Source organism: Lagopus leucura, unplaced genomic scaffold (assembly GCF_019238085.1).
Source record: "Lagopus leucura isolate 7727_CA_CO unplaced genomic scaffold, USGS_WTPT01 Super-Scaffold_100159, whole genome shotgun sequence".
Lineage (NCBI taxonomy): Eukaryota > Metazoa > Chordata > Aves > Galliformes > Phasianidae > Lagopus > Lagopus leucura.
The window spans coordinates 26,023,024-26,039,899 of record NW_024962335.1 but is presented as its reverse complement, the minus strand read 5'-3'; the positions used below and the strand labels follow the sequence as shown (position 1 = coordinate 26,039,899).

Here is a 16,876-nt window from a genome sequence, read left to right as displayed (position 1 = left end):
ATGAAAGGCAGGTTGCTCTTGAGCAACCTCATCTCCTTCTACGACTGCACCCAGACTGGTAGATGAGGGAAAAGCTGTTGCTGTAATCTACCTAAACTTCAGCAAAGCCTTTGACACGATCTCTCACAGTATTCTCCCAGGGAAACTGGCTGCCCATGTCTTGGACAAATATACCCTTCTTTGCATAAGAAACTAGCTAGAGGGCCACGCCCAACAAACAGTGGTTAACAGAGTTAAGTCCAGCTGGCGACCCCTTACAAGTGGTGTCCCCCAGGAGTCTGTACTGGGGCCCATCTTGTTTGATATCTTTATTGATGACCTAGATGAGGGGACTGAGTGTACCCTCAGTAAGTCTGCAGATGACACCAAGCTGGGAGGTGGTGTTGATCTGCCTGAGGGTAGGGTGGCCCTTCAGAGGAATTTAGACAAGCTGGATCACTGGGCTGAGGTGAATGGGATGAAGTTCAACAAGGCCAAGTGCTGGGTCCTGCACTTTGGCCACACCACCCCTATGCAGCTCTGTAGGCTTGGGGATGAGTGGCTGGATGACTGTGGAGAGGAAATGAACCTGGGGGTGTTGGTTGATGCTCGGCTGAACATGAGCCGACAGTGTGCCTAGGTGGCCAAGAGGGCCAACGGCATCCTGGCCTGCATTAGAAACAGCATGGCCAGCAGGAAAGGGCGGTAATCATGACCCTGTACTCAGCACTATTGAGGCTGCACCTCGAGTATTATGTTCAGTTTTGGTCCCCTCACTACAGGAAAGACATTGAGGCCCTGGAATGTGTCCAGAGAAGGGGTCTGGAGCACAACTCTTATGAGGAACAGCTGAGGGAGCTGGGATTGTTTAGTCTGGAGAAGAGGATGCTCAGGGGAGACCTCATTGCACTCTACAACTTCCTGAAGGGAGGTTGTGGTGAGGAAGGGTTTGGCCTCTTCTCCCAGGCAGCAAACAGGACCTGAGGAAATGGTCTCAAGTTGTATCAGAAGAGGTTTAGATTAGACATAAGGAAGAAGGTTTTCTCTCAGAGAGTGGTCAGGCACTGGAATGGCTGCCCAGGGAGGTGGTGGAGTTGCCGTCTCTGGCAGTGTTCAAGAGGCATCTGGATGAGGAGCTGCGAGATACAAGTTAGTGCTTGTGGTAGCAGTGGTAATGGGAGGACGGTTGGACTAGATGATCTTTCAGGTCCTTTCCAGCCTTGTGATTCTATGATTCTATGATCTATTTATATCAATTGTTATGCTTTAGGATTGGAACATGACATTGCCAGAAATCAAGGAATAAGTTTTCTTTGGCAACATCAACTGCTTTGTATGCATCAGCCATTTTATGACCTTCGTTGTTCTTTCAAAACCAGCATCCGTTGTTATGGAAGACATACACTTTTGAAATAGAAACTATTGTAGATTACAAGCATTATCTTTTTCTGATGGACATAGCACTGTCCCAACTACAAAGCTTAATGGAAAATAAACTAGAATACTAGTCAGTTCCTCCAACTAACTCTACTGAGACAGAGCTCCTTTGCAGTCCCCATTCCCCCACAATGGCTAGTAGGGCTAGAATTAAACTCTCTCCAGCAAATAGTCTTTGACACTGTAGCATTTTGATTTGTGAGAGACATATGGATATGGTTACAGTAGTCAGTCATACTGAACAATCTCTTCTTAGGATGTGCCCTCTGATTTTGTGTGGTTAACAAACCAGTTTTAGAAAATAAGCTTTATATTTGAGCCTGGTTTTCTCCACTAAGGAAAAAGGGATGAAAGAAATAATTTGATTCTCAGTCAATAAGTTGAGTACATCAGAGTATTTTCTCTGCATATTCCAATGAAAGTTCTAGTAACAAAAATAACTGTGAAAAGTGAAGAACAGAGCCAAATCAAACATTTTCAGGCTCTACATTTAAAACATAAATCAGGTGAAGTTAAAATCAGCCTTTTGCATATACAAAAGGAAGTAAATATTAGAAGAGTAACTCACCTTAAAAATAATATTGATATTTCCACTTGGAGCATTTGCATTGATGAAGGAGATTTTTAATGGAAAAGCATTCGATGTAAAATATGAACATGACTTCAGGGAAAAAGAAAGCAAGATGACAGCAGTAACACATACATAAAACAACAGGTTAGTACAATAATGCCAAAAAAGGTAACATCTTTCACACCGCTCAAAATCTCAGATAACAAAAACAAATAATTATTGATATTACTGGCTGTTTAATTGGATCAGGAAAATGAGAAACTCTTTTTCCACTGACAATTGTTCCACTCAGTAATCAGATTATATGAACAGATAATATTTTACATACTAATTCTTTTTCACTTTCTCTCAGTTTTCTAATGCTAAACTTTGTCTGGGATTTAGTAGACAAAAATATATCAGCTTAATCGAATGGGAATCTGCAAAGCAATGAAATGTCTTCAGTCCCATTTTTAATTCTGCAAAAAAATTACAGATGGTATAGTCTTTATGAAAGCAAAGAAGTTGTTAATCTCGCTAGTCACCTCATGCTGACTAAGGATACAGAAAATTTTGAAAAACACAATTGATTTTATGTGGAATTTGTCTTAATTAAATATGAGAGTTTTTGTTTAATGACCTCTCATGCTCCGTAGCTCCTTCCACTTGAAGATCTCAACAGGCTTCAAAAAGCATTAATTAGCCAAGCATACCAAATCCTGTATAAGTTAGGTTGGTATTATTATCATCACTATAAAAAAAAGGGGGGGGGGGGGGAACCCAACAACATAACCAAAGACAGTGGTAAATTAATGCCTTGGTTTCTAGAAATAATGAGCACCTCACTGCAGCTACTGCTGTGCTTACTTGGTGGAGTGTAATGGACGCTAATTTGTACAAAACCACTTCTAGTCAGAGCTGTCTCATGCTTTTCATCTAAAAATCTCAAAGCACAAATTCAAATATTGTCTTAGCCACACCATTTCTCTGCAACATTCAATAGCTACGACTGAAGAAGAAATCTTGACCCCCTACAGAATTTTGACAATTGAAATGTCTGAATAAGTATTTGAAAGGTTACTGCCTACAATGCGTTAGTGATAGAGCTGCCAGCAGTGCTTGCTACTAGTAAAATTGATGGATGATAACAAAATTAATTAAATTTGAGGGTGTTATGAGCATTTAAAAATGCTAGTTTGCATGATTATATTATCAAACAAATAAGGAAAAAAGCTGCAGATATTTATAGTATTATAAGAGCCTATAATGATATGAGAAAAGTGAAAAAAATCTCTTCAGATACTTACATTTACACATTTTGTATCTCTCCAGCCAAGCTGGTGCAGTATAAATAGCATGAATGTATGGTGAAATACTTCCCTATTAGTCATTATTTCCAAAAAGCCTGAAAGTAGTGAGAAGCAGCAGGCTTCAAATTTTTCCAACTTATATCATCCACAATTGGCCCAAACCTGCAGGGTGCTGGAAGACCTCTGTTCTCTGAGAGATCAAGACTGAATAGCAATTACTTGGAGAATCACAGGTCAAAGACAATTGAAGGGATCAGCACCTCTCAGAATAAGGTCCACTGTGGATAATGAGCCAGAGAACAAAAATAGAGCACAAATTGCTGTAATTAGATAACTATAACCAATAATATATACAGGTCTTCAGATTTGTTTTTCCTTGCTGCTGGATACCTTTTCCTTTTGTGGACTTGGAACAGCCTATTTCTGGCATAATATTGATTATGAAAACATTCTAAACAACGAATAACTGAGTCTTAGTATTGTGGTCAAAGTCAAATTAAGCAACTCTGAACAGCATTAACTGTTTCCTTTATTTACAAATCACTTTTAATATGAGTTGTAGACATAGTTGACTTACTGTGAATATTTAATTTTAATATTTAATTCTCAGCCAGTGTCTTGTCTCCTGTAAGCGAAAATAGAGTAGGTCTAGATATTTAGCTGCCCCCATCTGTGACAGAGGACGGTCTTGGATGGGAAAAAACTGCCATTAAGTGCTACGTGGATAGAATGGAAAACAAGAGTCATTTTTATGAAATCCAGGTGCCTTTGCCAAGCTCAACACCACAGCAGGAGAGCTGAACTAAGAGAAAACTGCTGAGAGTTTGAAATATGTGCTGCTGCTGCACAAGGTAAGACGGATAGGCAATACCTAGCCCTGTAATCCCCTTCACCTCTGCCTTCAACAAAGGCCCTGAGTTTCAAGGGGATTAGTCTGGATGACAGTTTACCAGATAACTTATCCTTAATACCAGTAGGATGATTTCCCAGCCAGTACAGCCATTCAATCTCTCCTCCTCTTCATATTAAAATATGAACAAACAAAAAACGTAATTCATTGCATGAGCTAGACTTACATCTGCCTCTATGCCTTGCACAACAAGTGCAGGGTTCAGGGGAAGTCGGCAAACTTTTACCTCCTGGAAGAATTGCTGAAGTCTATTGAGTTCCATCTTTAACACCTCCTGCAACAGGCACATCATTATGGCAACATGAAAGAATATAATAGCAGTTCTTAAGTCATTGACTGTCTTGCTACACTAGAATCAAATAGTCAAATTTCTGGCACTAATAGCATCAATGTAAACATTTAACAGTTAATGAGGTCACACAGAGGTACAGTTATTAAAAAGAAAAAAACAAAGCAACCTGTGATTTTACTCTGTATTGATGTTTTTACTATTTAGGTTCTCTCCCTGTTTATGCTGTCATGTAGGTTCATTTTTGACAGCCTTCATTAGTGGCCGATTAGTCTCGCACCTCCTCTGCTGCATTTCATGTCTTTTTTGCCTTTCTGGATAGCTTTACGATTTGTTGCCTCAACACTGTGATCTCCCTCACCTAACAGTTGGTGTGTTAACTGCAAGGTTTGGAAGTTCCTCAGTACCACGGTAACTACAGCCTGGAGATTAATCTCAAAGAGATGAAATATGCAAGTCATTTATAATGCATCACTACTATTTCTTTTCCTTTACATGGATTTTTCTTTATGCAAATATATTTTTTATTTTTACTTCCACGTTTGCTTTGCTGCTTTCAGTGGCAACACAGAGTATTCTGAAAAATACTACGAAAATCTTTGAATCCTTAACAAGGCAAAAAGAATTCATGGTAACTTTCATAAGTAGCAGTGGCAGGTATATTTTTATCTGTCTTTTTGGCTTGCTTCACTGAGATCTCGTCAAGAAATTGTTCTACACTTTAGGTAAGTAATGTAAGATGTCTTGGAAAATTAATATTTGAATTGGAAACATACCCATGCAACATAAAAGCTGCACCTGCTGGAGATAACTGTAAGCTTTCTACTGCCAAGAATGCATCTCTGCAGTTACACTTGCAGTATTAATTACTGACTGCTATATATGAGATGTGAAGTACTGAACATTTTGATTGGCTTTGTTAAGAAATGAGAATGTTCAGCATGTTAGTGACAACTTTCAGCAAAGTTTTCGAGGAAAATGGCACCTCTACAGGAGACATATTTTGGAAAGAGATGTAGAATGTGTTCCTTTCAATTGTTACCCACCTCACTGTTTCTGACCACCACCAAATTTAAGAAACCATGGAATGAGGAATTTAAGCGGGTTGAAAGATACACTGACCTCAAGAGCAATAATGGTAAGAAGATAATGGGCTCCAAACGGCCCAGCAAAAATATACTTATTAAAAATTTCATTCAAATATTGGGTTTATTTACATAAAGGGTACTGAGGTAAGAAAAGACACTTTGGAAAAAGTAAAATTACCTGGATAAGCTTAGATGGAAGGGGAAATATTTTTTAACAAACCTTTCTTTTCATGTCACTGGCAGCTTTTACTTTTTCAGCAATGTCTTCCAAAATTCTGATAAGTTTCTCCTCCTTAGAAAATTCATTGTTCAAGGTTTTCCCAGCAGTGAATTGGAGAGCAGCCAGTAGTTTCCGATACCAGATTTTGAAATGAACTTCATTCTGTGCATTTTTCAACAGCCTGAAGAGGGGAAAAAAATCAGTGTATTTAAAACTGATTTTTATTCTATAACACTTCCAGAAGAAGCAATGAATGTACTCCAAACTAATTTGTATTTGGTGACTATAGGCATCTTAGCAACATAGAACGAAAAAAAAATGTTTATTTGTTGGTGATACTGAATTCCCATTTATAACTAATGAGATTCTAAATCTATCTTTTTTCTTCTGTCAGTGCACTTGCACAGTCAAACATATATCAGCTAGGAGGTACATTTAAAGACCATTTTAGTTCCAGAAGCCTTCACTAACCTGAGTCGAGGAGACGTTAATGAAATTGGCACTATTGCTAAAAAAAAATGAGCCCACTTTGTTCGTTTTTTACTCACTGGTATTTGTCTTAAGCAAAAATTCAACTTTCAGTTCTACTGAAGTTTGTAAAAGCTTTGGAAGTGGAGTTATTCTCTACATAAAAGTCAGATGTAAAATGAAACCCGAGCATTTTTCACAGGTATATCATGTAGCTTTCTCTAATTACAAGTTCCTTTGTGTTAGTAAAGCTGTGTGGGCTTTATGTTTTTGTGGTTAATTGAATGGATAACTGTGGATCTTTTCCTTGATGAGAGCCAGAGTTTTTGTACAACTTTGATTTATTTTTGTAAGTGCAAACAGAATCATGAGCTAATTTATACTGCCACTAACATCCCACCCATTACCTGGGATTTCCTTTTCACTGAAAGACTAATGGACTGCTATTTTGCTTTTTTGCCCTTAACAATTGTCCCTCCAGTTTTAAGAATATCCCAAACCTCAAATTCCTTATAAACGCCTGGATCATAATGCAATTTCTCTTATTTCATGAGGTTACTCAATATTTCATGAGGTTACTCAAACCTAACAGATAATGCTAGTTTTAACAGGACAGAAATTGGAGAAGTTGACTGTGTAAACTCAGCACACCTGAGTATGTCACATAACCAAAAGCAAGCACAAGACTTATCAAGCACTTCTATCTACAGGTAAAAAATTGTAATGCCGTTAGACTCTGACTCCTTCAAATCATATATAAGGTGCTACAACACTGCTACTACAGTACATGCATGTTTTGGTAATGAAGTATTCCTTCACCTTTCATAAGGCAATCACTTTCTAGATCCTCTTTTCCTTTAAAGGTCAGAGCCGAATAAGATCACCTACTAGATTCTGAAAAGCCTTCCTGGTTACACAAAAACTCTGAACATCTAAAGGTTTATAAGTACTGAAAATCCTTGAAAACTGTGCAGTGTTTCTATCTGAAATATCTAGACATGAAAGGGAAGGTACATGAGAAGTTTATCAAACTCTCTGAAGGAGATTGAAATAACATTTCTTCCTGTAGTTTGATAAACATAAATAATTACTTTTTGGACTGGAAAGAAATACAAATAGTTTTTGCACAGACTGAAGATGGCTGCAAGCACAAGCATATATGGTGGTTGATAAACCAATTCTTTCAGATTTCACACCAGTTAACTCCAAGTTTCAATGAGATGTAATTATTTTACTTGAATGCAGATACCTTGTGCCATTTTAGATGTCCTAGAAATTCCCATTTGGCCTCCAGCTGCTGCCTTGGAAGGACATGGGCTTACTAGAGGCAATATCTGCTACGTGCCAAACCCGAGCAGTTGTCTTCAGTCACCCTGTGTTGTGTAAAATAGCCTGAGTTTAGGCTACTGAATCCCACCTTGGCCTTCCTAGCTCAGCTACAGGCAAACGAGATGATTTAAAATAAAATCACTTTCAACAGCAAGTCAGGAACATACTTGGTGATTGCTTTTTTAAAGGCAAGCATTACTAGTTCTGTCTGAACTATCATATAGGCAAGAATTTTAGTTTAATGAAGCAGAGCCCAGCTTAGTCTCAGTGCAGCTAAACAGTTTGCATTTCCCTTGGAACACAGGTAGAATGATACTTGTTCCCTATCTGACCAGGAAGAAATACCTCTCAATTCACAATTGTGTCTTATTTGTGTCATTGCTTTTTGGCTGTACATACATTTGTGAGCAACTCTTTCCAAGCAGGAAGTACAGAAAGAGTAAAGTATGTAAGAAACCTCTGATGAACACCTCAGGAACTCAATGAGAATTGCAGCCACTGCCATCGAACCAGACTGACATATCAGTATCACAAAAACAAGGTCACATATCCCACTAGTTCTATGTTTTTGTTGCTCTTTATCATGTTTTCATTTCAAAATAATAGTTTTCTTGCTTAGATGCATTAATTTTGTTACATACTAAGGTTACCTCACCTTCAACCACCCGTTCTGTGGCCAAGGAGAGAACTGGCTGAGGACAGCAATCCCTAATCAGTCTTCCCATTCTCTGGGTGGAAAATCCCAGCACCAGGCCTGAAGAGCCTCACAGGCTGTCCAATGCGACTGCCAGCCACTGCATTTGGGCCAGCATGGGGCACTCAGAATCCTGTTGCCATGGCCACCGAGCTGCCCCCAACGGCAGTCCCTGAGCTGACTCAGCTAGAGGCTGCTGGACTCTGAGTCTCGGAAAGAGATACTCATTATTTCTAAGGATAAGATGGAGCAGCCACCCACTAAGAAGAGGCGGCTGCTGGAAATGGGTGATGACATCAAGCCCATGGAGGTGGACCCGCCTGGAAGCAGTGCACAGCCCACGGAGGTGGATCCACCCCCAGAAGACAACCTGATGGAGGTGGATCCACCTTCATTGGGGCAGAGTGGACATCACTCTGTTGTTGCCAGGCTGATCAGAAAGAGGTCGCGCCCCAGAGCACATCGCAGGGGCGCCAGGATCCGTCTACCTCCCTTGAAATGGCCGCCTCAACGCTGGCAGTGATCCTCTTGTCCTGTAAGTTTGGTCTTACCCAGGAGAGCCCCAAGATCATTGTGGCCATCCTGTGGGCTCACATGGAGCCTCCATTTCCTGGTCATTCTCCTTTCCGCAGCCAAGGCTCCTACGAGCCCTTCCTTCTTGTCTCCTTTCCTTGCCCCTTCCCAAGACCTCTCATCTCTTCTTCACCAAGTCCTGAGGAAGAGGGCAGGGCAGGGACAGCCATCCTTCGAGCTGCTGTGCCAGGCCAGAGGGAGGAATCCAACAGAGGGACCTCAACACTGGGGGCCTCGAACATCGCAGGGGGGGCATGGATCCTGTAAGTTTACTGTTAGCCAGGAGAGCCTGAACTCAGCACCAGCCTACAGGCTCACATGGAGCCTTCATTTCCTGATAATTCTTCTCGTGACAGCTAAGGCTCCCATGAGCCCATCCTTCCTGTCCCTCTCCCTCATCCCAGCTCAGGGTGGGAGAAGAAGTAAAAGAAGAGGCAGAGGCAGCTGTGGAGGACTAGACGTTGGTTTGGATGGAAAGAAGTACTGAACTTCAGCAAGAAGGTCCAGTCCGGATGCTTTGTTCGGACTTTTCTTTCAAGACTGGGCAATCAGCAATTTAAAACGACACAAAATAATGAAAAACCGCAAAACAAAATAAACACATTTTCTTTTTTAAAAGAAAAATAATAATTGTCTCTCTGCTTTAGGAACCTTAGAGTTTGCATGTAGGTTTCTGCATCTCCTTCTTGCCTTTGACACACAAGCACGTACCCCACAGCAGGACACGCTGCCCTCATTTCCATCGCAAGGACCAACCACTACATTGCACACACCACAGCTGTCCCCTTGCCCTGCCTCAACACTCTGCTATGTGGCGGGGATATTTCACATCACGAACATAGGAAAAAGCCCATTTTGAACACAGAACTACAGAATCACAAAACTCACAGCATTTCACTTCCCCTCAACAACTAACTGGTTAATTAACAGAGATGTTTGAATTGAAAACAAGAATTGGCATTTGTCAGGACAAACACAGAACTAAAGGAAAACATTTTGGTTTAAATTAGTGATGGCCCCTGCCTGGGTGACAGTCAGAAGTCCCCAGTGACGTCTAATGATAGGATAAGGGGCAACAGGTAGAAGTTGTAACATAGCAGGTTCCACATAAATACTAGAAAAAACTTCTCGGTGAGGGTAACAGAACACTGGAACAGGCTGCTCAGAGAGGTTGTCTCATTCTCTGGAGACATTCAAAACCCTTCTGGATGCATTCCTGTGTGACCTAATCTAGGTGTTCCTGCTCTGGCAGGGGGATTGGACTAGATGATCTTTCAAGGTTCCTTCCAATCCCTGCTATTCTGTGATTCTGTGATTCTGTGAACTTGTTCATTTCTGCCCCACAAAGACAAGTGCAGGTGCATTTATGAAAAGACTACATCACCATGATCTATAGTTTGAACGTGCCAGATTACACCAGTGCAGAATCTTCTGTACACACTTGCACTTGCATTGAAATCAAATCCCAATTGTTTAAAACATATTCACAGAATCACAGAATCATCATAGTTGGAAAATATCTCTAAGATCACCCAGTCCTACCATCCACCTATCACCAGTATTTCCCACTAAACCATGTCCCTCAGTACAACACTTAAACATTTCTTGAAAACATCCAGGGTTGGTGACTCCACCACCTATCCAGGCAGCCTGTTCTAGCACCTGACCACTCTTTCGGAGAAGTTCTTCCTAACATCCAACTTGAACCTTCCCTTGTGAAACTTGAGGCCACTCCCTTTAGTCCTATTGCTATTAATATGGAAGAAGAGGCTAACCCCCACCTCACCACAACCTGCCTTCAGGTAGGTTCTCTCAGCCACTCCTCATAAGGCTTGTGCTCCAAGTGAATATTCATTCACCTAGTCTATTTTTCATAGTAAATATTTATAGAAACCAGAAACACTACTTTTTCATGTTGAGATATCCCTCTTATTCTCCCAGACACAGAACATTAAAACAACTTTAATTTTCCTAAAATGGAAGGCTTAGGATTCAGAGAGGAAGCAAAATAACACAAGAAAAATGTTTTCCTTATTTTGAACAGTTACACTCCACAGAAGGTGGATCAGCTGAGCAGACCCATGTTTTGATTACTTTTATGGTTAATTGTTCACATAGAATAAGCTTAGATAAATCTTAATGCAAACACATGCTTAATAAATATTTTGTTTCAACCCATGAAAAGATTATGGGTCAGATTCAGATAGTTTGTGCATAAGCTGTACATGAGTACAGAGGATGGATAGAGCCTGAATTCCCTCAGACATGCTTTTGTGATCCAGGCTGTGATGAAGTTGAAGCAGTCATCATGTCTCACTGTTAAAATCCATTTCCTGCCAGTTGCAGCCCAGCACACACTCCACAGTTTGAATCCACACAGCAGCTTTTGACAGTCCATGTGCTACTCTGCAGCCCCAGGAGGGTCTTCACTTCAGAGCTCTGCTCTCAAAATATGCCCAGCGAAAGCAGCAGAGGCAACGCAACTCTCTTCTGCCTGCCCACTGGGATAAGCGTGCTTTTAAAATCCTGTAGACCTCAGTTTCGAAACAATTTGGATTAACTCGGTCTGACTTCTATGTTCATTTCATAAAAGCAAGTCCCAAGGAGGATACAAAGGCCAGCTTTTAATCTGATGACTCATTGTAGGCTTTGCTAAAATGTTTACTCAATGACTGAACAAATATGTAGTTGTAATTCTGTCTTTCCACTTTCCTGGCCCACACATCTTCAGTCTGCCATTGCAAGAGCTTGGCAGAGATTGGAAAATACAACTTCTGAGGTCACAGGATGGAGAAATACTCAAGATACTGATGAAATTTTCAAGATAGGACTGGACACCTAGCTGTGACAGAGGAAGACTACATTGGAATGATTTAAAACTCAGGGCTGACAATAAAGAAATATATGAAGATTTATTATTATTTTTTTTTTCTGACAATTTTCACAGTATCTGCAAGATAGAACTCAACATAAAAACTTGCTTGATCTAGCTAGAAGATCTTGCTGTCAGTAACAAGAGAGATTTCCTCACTCTTCAAGATTCTGACTTGGGACAAATGCCGTTGCCCTCAACAAGTACAGGGGAATTCAGATGCACTGTCTAGAAGTCACTTTCTAGGATATAGCATAACGGGGCTGGAAACAGAAAGGTTCTGACCTGAGAGTTAGCAGTGAAGTCAACTAGACTTCCTCTGTTCAGCAGCAATCAGACATATACTGGGGTGCTCTGAGACATGCTTCTAACATCCTTCTGCAAACAACTGCTTTTCTTCCTTTTTATATTCACCAACTCCACACCTGCAGTGCAGCTCAAGCCTCCTTTTTCTGGCTCCTGCAGCAGCAGAAGTGTGTATTTGTATTTTCCAGGGAGAGAAAATCAAGAGCCAGCCCTCTCCAGACAGAGATTTTGGCCACAGGGCAGAAGGGAAGATGGGACAGAATCCAGCTGAGTTATCTCTTGTGTCAGAGAAGGAAAAGCAGTGCTAAAATGAGCAGCTCTGGAAAAAAAGGGAAATGAAAAAGAAAATACTATAACGAAGGAAAGGAATGAGATGAGATGCATCTTGTTATCAAAACAGGTGATGTGTTCACATTCTACTGGTACAGTGTGGGGAGAGGAGAAAGCTGGTACCCAAATGGCTTTGCAGTAGGCACCGTCTGCTCTCTGGGTTGGGAGCTGGCAGGCAGGTGGAAGAAGTAGGCTGCTCAGTCAACTTTCCTGCTTGAACATCTGCTCCTCATATCCTTCAGAAACTGGAACACTGTAAATCATAAGGTAATGTATGATAGGACAGATTAGCTTGCAGACAGCCTATTAGACTACACTGTAGAAAAAGACACCTAAGATGTGGTGTGATCAGTATAGACCCTATTACAAGTGATATCTGATATTTCTTACACAAAAGCTGGCCCTGCTAGCACACTGTGTATGCTTTGCTCAAGGTGTTTCAAATTCAGAGACACACCATGAAAATGAAGTTCTTTGTGATTTCAGGGTTGTGCTGAGGTTCTTACTGTCAGGATCAGCTTCTGGCAGAATGTGAGCATGGAAGTCAATACACTTTGTCATGGAGGTATTCTATATGCTTGTTTTCTGTTTGTCTTAGCTGGAGACAGGACTACTCACAGAAGGAGAGAGCGTGAATATAAGACTACTGCTAATTATAGTAACAGTTAATTTAAAATGTTTCTCTGCAGCTTTTCATATCAACGATTAGCACACAAAATGCAGTTCTTTACTGCTGCACAACTTCCATGTCTAAGGTTGCCATCCAACCTGATTTTCATTAGATATCCTGCCGCATTCTTAAGGTCTCATTACTGCTTTATATTGCCATGGAGCAATGGAACATACCCAGAGCATACCAGGGATTTAATTTCCATATCGTTGAAGAAAACATCTTACTGTTTATACTTAAGAGGGTAAATAACAGGTAATTTGCCAGAGGGGTTGAGCTTGGGCTTTGCAGATTCTTAAATCCCACTGCAAATTACTCACAGAAACAAGTACAAGAGAGAAGAGAAAAATCAGCAGTTGAAAATTAGTACTTCCATGTAGCCTGTGAAGGGTCGTAAGGATGAGTAGGCAATTGCTGCTATTAGTTACCTGGTTGCAAATAAGACATTTCTTAGTCTTCTCTTTTATCTCCCCAAGGTTACACTGTGCAAGTTTTTACTCTCCTACCATTGATGACACTAATAATTCCTTTGATAGAGATATCAACATAACAAATACTACATAGACACTTCAAAGAATTCCAAGAATTGTCCTCCATCTCCTTCCCACAGCTGCCCTACTCCTGTGCAGGGTACAGCCAAGTGTACAGAATTCATCTTTTTCATTTACGAACTGGTCCTCTCAGGCATGGCCTATTTAGAAACAGACAAATTCTAAGGCAGCAGGGTGCCAAGCTGGCAAATATGACTGCGGCTTTTCTGATGACTTTGCCAGTGCCTAGGACAGATGACTGAACTTGATAATGCGCCCAAGAATCTGTCTGTAGGACGGCAGCTTTTGCTTCAGAGAACAGAAAAGAATGCTTGCACTTATTTCAATGCAAACTCTGTTCCCAGCCTCCTTCATAGGACCTGTGAGGTAAATACTCCTTCATTAGACATCAAAATTTAATTTCATTTAACTTGTTGGAAAGCTTTAAGGTGGCTCTGTTCTCACAGTCAATGTACTCTAGAAAATAGATACAGAATAATAATTGCCTTTTCAAACTAACCTCAAATTTTAAAAGGGCTTGATTACACTTATTGTGGAAATCAGAAATCAGCAAAGTGGCAGATGTAAAAGCAAACGAACAAGAAAAAATCCCCAAACAAACAAATAAACAAAAAAAGGTATAATGCACTGAGAACAACACAGTTTCTGCAAGGCAGGATAGGGAGCAAAGTCAAGTGGGCAGAAGAGTTAACATACAACCAGGATGAGAATAGCAGTGCTCTCTGATGATTGCGGAACCAGGCATTTTCCATGGAATTACAGAAAGATAATGAAAAGCCATCCACTCTACTGGAAAGACCAAGACTGAACTCACATTCACTTTCCTGTCCTTTGAATAAGTACAGAACCAGAAAAAAAGAATCACAAGAGAGCTGGCAGATCACTAGTGCCTCTGCTGATCTTTCTTCTCTCATTTGTTTTTATTGTAGAAAAAGAAGAGAATGACAGTTTACATTTCTTCAGGAGATTCAATGAAGCATTATTTTATCTGAATATTTCCAACCAAGTAATCCTCCAGGATGGAGGTGTAGCCTCTGTTTGGAATCTTGCAGCACCAGTCCACTTTTGGTTCTTCAAAGCTCTCACACAAGAAACTTACAAATCACTCGCACCTGCCACTTCTCATACAACAGAACTGCTCTTATGGACTAATTTTTCAAAGCATTACCCTGGAATGAAAAGTACTTTTGTTTAAAGTAAAATTTTATTTTAAAAAGTCGTAAGATACATTTTGATTAGTTTTTCTGAATCGTTTTTTCTATTGTAACTTAGAACAGATGTCTAACATATCAGTCTCCCTTAGACAAAAAAAATGTGGCAGACATTATAGTATATGCTGCTTAGGCTTGAGAAACAACATTTCTATGGGTGCCCAGGGACTAGCTGCCTTTATTTGCTGATCTCCTGAAGATCTTATGAACTAAGCAACAGAATTTGCATCCAGACAAATCACTTGATCCAGTAAATTCGGTTGACCACATTCCCCCTACACCGGTTGAATGCCTTCCTTGTGGCACACATGTCTTGCTGACTGAACAAAACTTAGCAGAAAACAAAGACCTATTTCCTGTGAGTGGATTGCAAATACCTGCTAAAGTTACCTAGTAGAGCAATGCCTTTACTGATACATAATATAGTTAGTTGTATTGAGAAAATAAACTCCAGATAAAAGCAGTTGTGCTTGAAGTAGAAAGAACATATGCCTTGAAAATGAGCTGTATAAAGAATTAATAAAATAGCATAATGGCACACAGGCACTACTTATCACTATCACAATGCAGATGCCACCTACTGTCTAAGCAAGAAATCATCATACGTAGAAGATGTCTTCTGCAATTGGTTGAATGGACATACTAATATCAATATAAATGACATAAGAACTGTCTACTGGAACAAAGTTTAAGCAGTTTACGTCCTTCTGTTTCAGGGTGTTTTTTTTAATAAAAAAAGAGAATTTTTGTTAAAATAATTTTCTTTCTAGCATTCTCCTCTGCTTTGATTGGGATCTGCAAGCAGAAGACCATATTTTATCATTTCATGAACATAAAAATTACCTGCAGAAGAATACCACAACAGAGTTAGTGGCTGTTTCCAATATTGTCTGTATATAAAATGTCAATCTGAAGAAGCACCGGAAATGAGAACTCCTTCACACTGGAGTGTCATTAACACCAAGGGTGACATACTTAAGCTCAGAAGTGCAACTGCATGTATAACAACTGCTCTCAACAGAGAGAGTACTGCTATCATAGTGAATAGAAACAAAGAGAATGATTAAACTCACCCTCTGAAAACTGTGATCAGAATAAAAATAAAAATTATATTTAATATCTGCATGAAGATTAGCAATGGGGTAATATTGTTGTGCATGTAGTAAGAAATACATATTTGCTCTTACATTTGCTCTTTATGTAAGAGAGCAGCTTGAATGTATTGAAATCCACCCGGGGGAGAGCGGTGTAGCAGTGGAGAGCTTGTGGGTAAGAATCAAGGGGCGGGCTGGTATGGTGCGTCCCTGTGAGGAAGAAATCGGGAAAGGGTGGCAGGAGACCTGTGTGGATGAGCAAGGAGCTCGTGCACAAACTCAAAGGAAAGAAGAAGGCCCATGAAATGTGGAAAAAGGGTCTGACTACTTGGGAAGAATACAGGAATGTTGTCAGGGTCTGCAGGGATGCGATGAGGAAGGCTAAAGCCCGCCTGGAATTAAATCTGGCAAAGGGGATAAAGGATAATAAAAAAGGTTTTTTCAAGTACATTAACAGTAAAAGGAAGACTAGGGAGAATGTGGCTTCCCTGCTAAGTGACGGGGGTGTTCTGGTAACGGGGGATGCTGAGAAGGCGGAGATACTGAATGCCTTCTTTGCTTCTGTCTTCAGTGAAAAAGCTCCCCCTCGGGAATCTGAGACCCTGGAGGTTAGTGAGAGGATCTGGGAATGGAAGACCTCCCTTCTGTCAGGGAAGAGGTGGTCCGGGAGCGCCTAGGCATCACCAATGTTCACAAATCCATGGGACCCAATGGGATTCATCCACGGGTGCTGAGGGAGCTGGCAGAGGTGATTGCTGAACCGCTTTCTGTCATCTTTGAGAGGTCTTGGAGGACAGGGGAGGTGCCTGAAGACTGGAAGATAGCCAACGTCACTCCGGTCTTCAAAAAAGGCAAGAAGGAAGACCCAGGCAATTATAGGCCAGTCAGCCTCACCTCTGTCCCTGGAAAGGTGATGGAACAGCGTGTGCTGGATGTCATCTCCAGACAACTGGAAGAAAAGGAGGTTATCAGGAGTAGTCAGCACAGGTTCACCA

The 16,876-nt window shown here is 40.7% G+C and overlaps 1 protein-coding gene across 1 annotated transcript in view; it reads right to left on the bottom strand.

Annotated features, from left to right (window-relative positions):
- The window catches only part of PIK3C2G (phosphatidylinositol-4-phosphate 3-kinase catalytic subunit type 2 gamma), a 198,553-nt gene that overhangs the window by 77,944 nt on the left and 103,733 nt on the right, over nt 1–16,876 (bottom strand). Inside the window, exons 18-20 of the mRNA XM_042889843.1 lie at nt 5,784–5,964; nt 4,353–4,460; nt 1,985–2,077 (exon numbers count right to left, since the gene is read on the bottom strand). Of these exons, the coding sequence (XP_042745777.1) occupies nt 1,985–2,077; nt 4,353–4,460; nt 5,784–5,964 (382 nt within the window). The remainder of the gene's footprint in view (nt 1–1,984; nt 2,078–4,352; nt 4,461–5,783; nt 5,965–16,876) is intronic.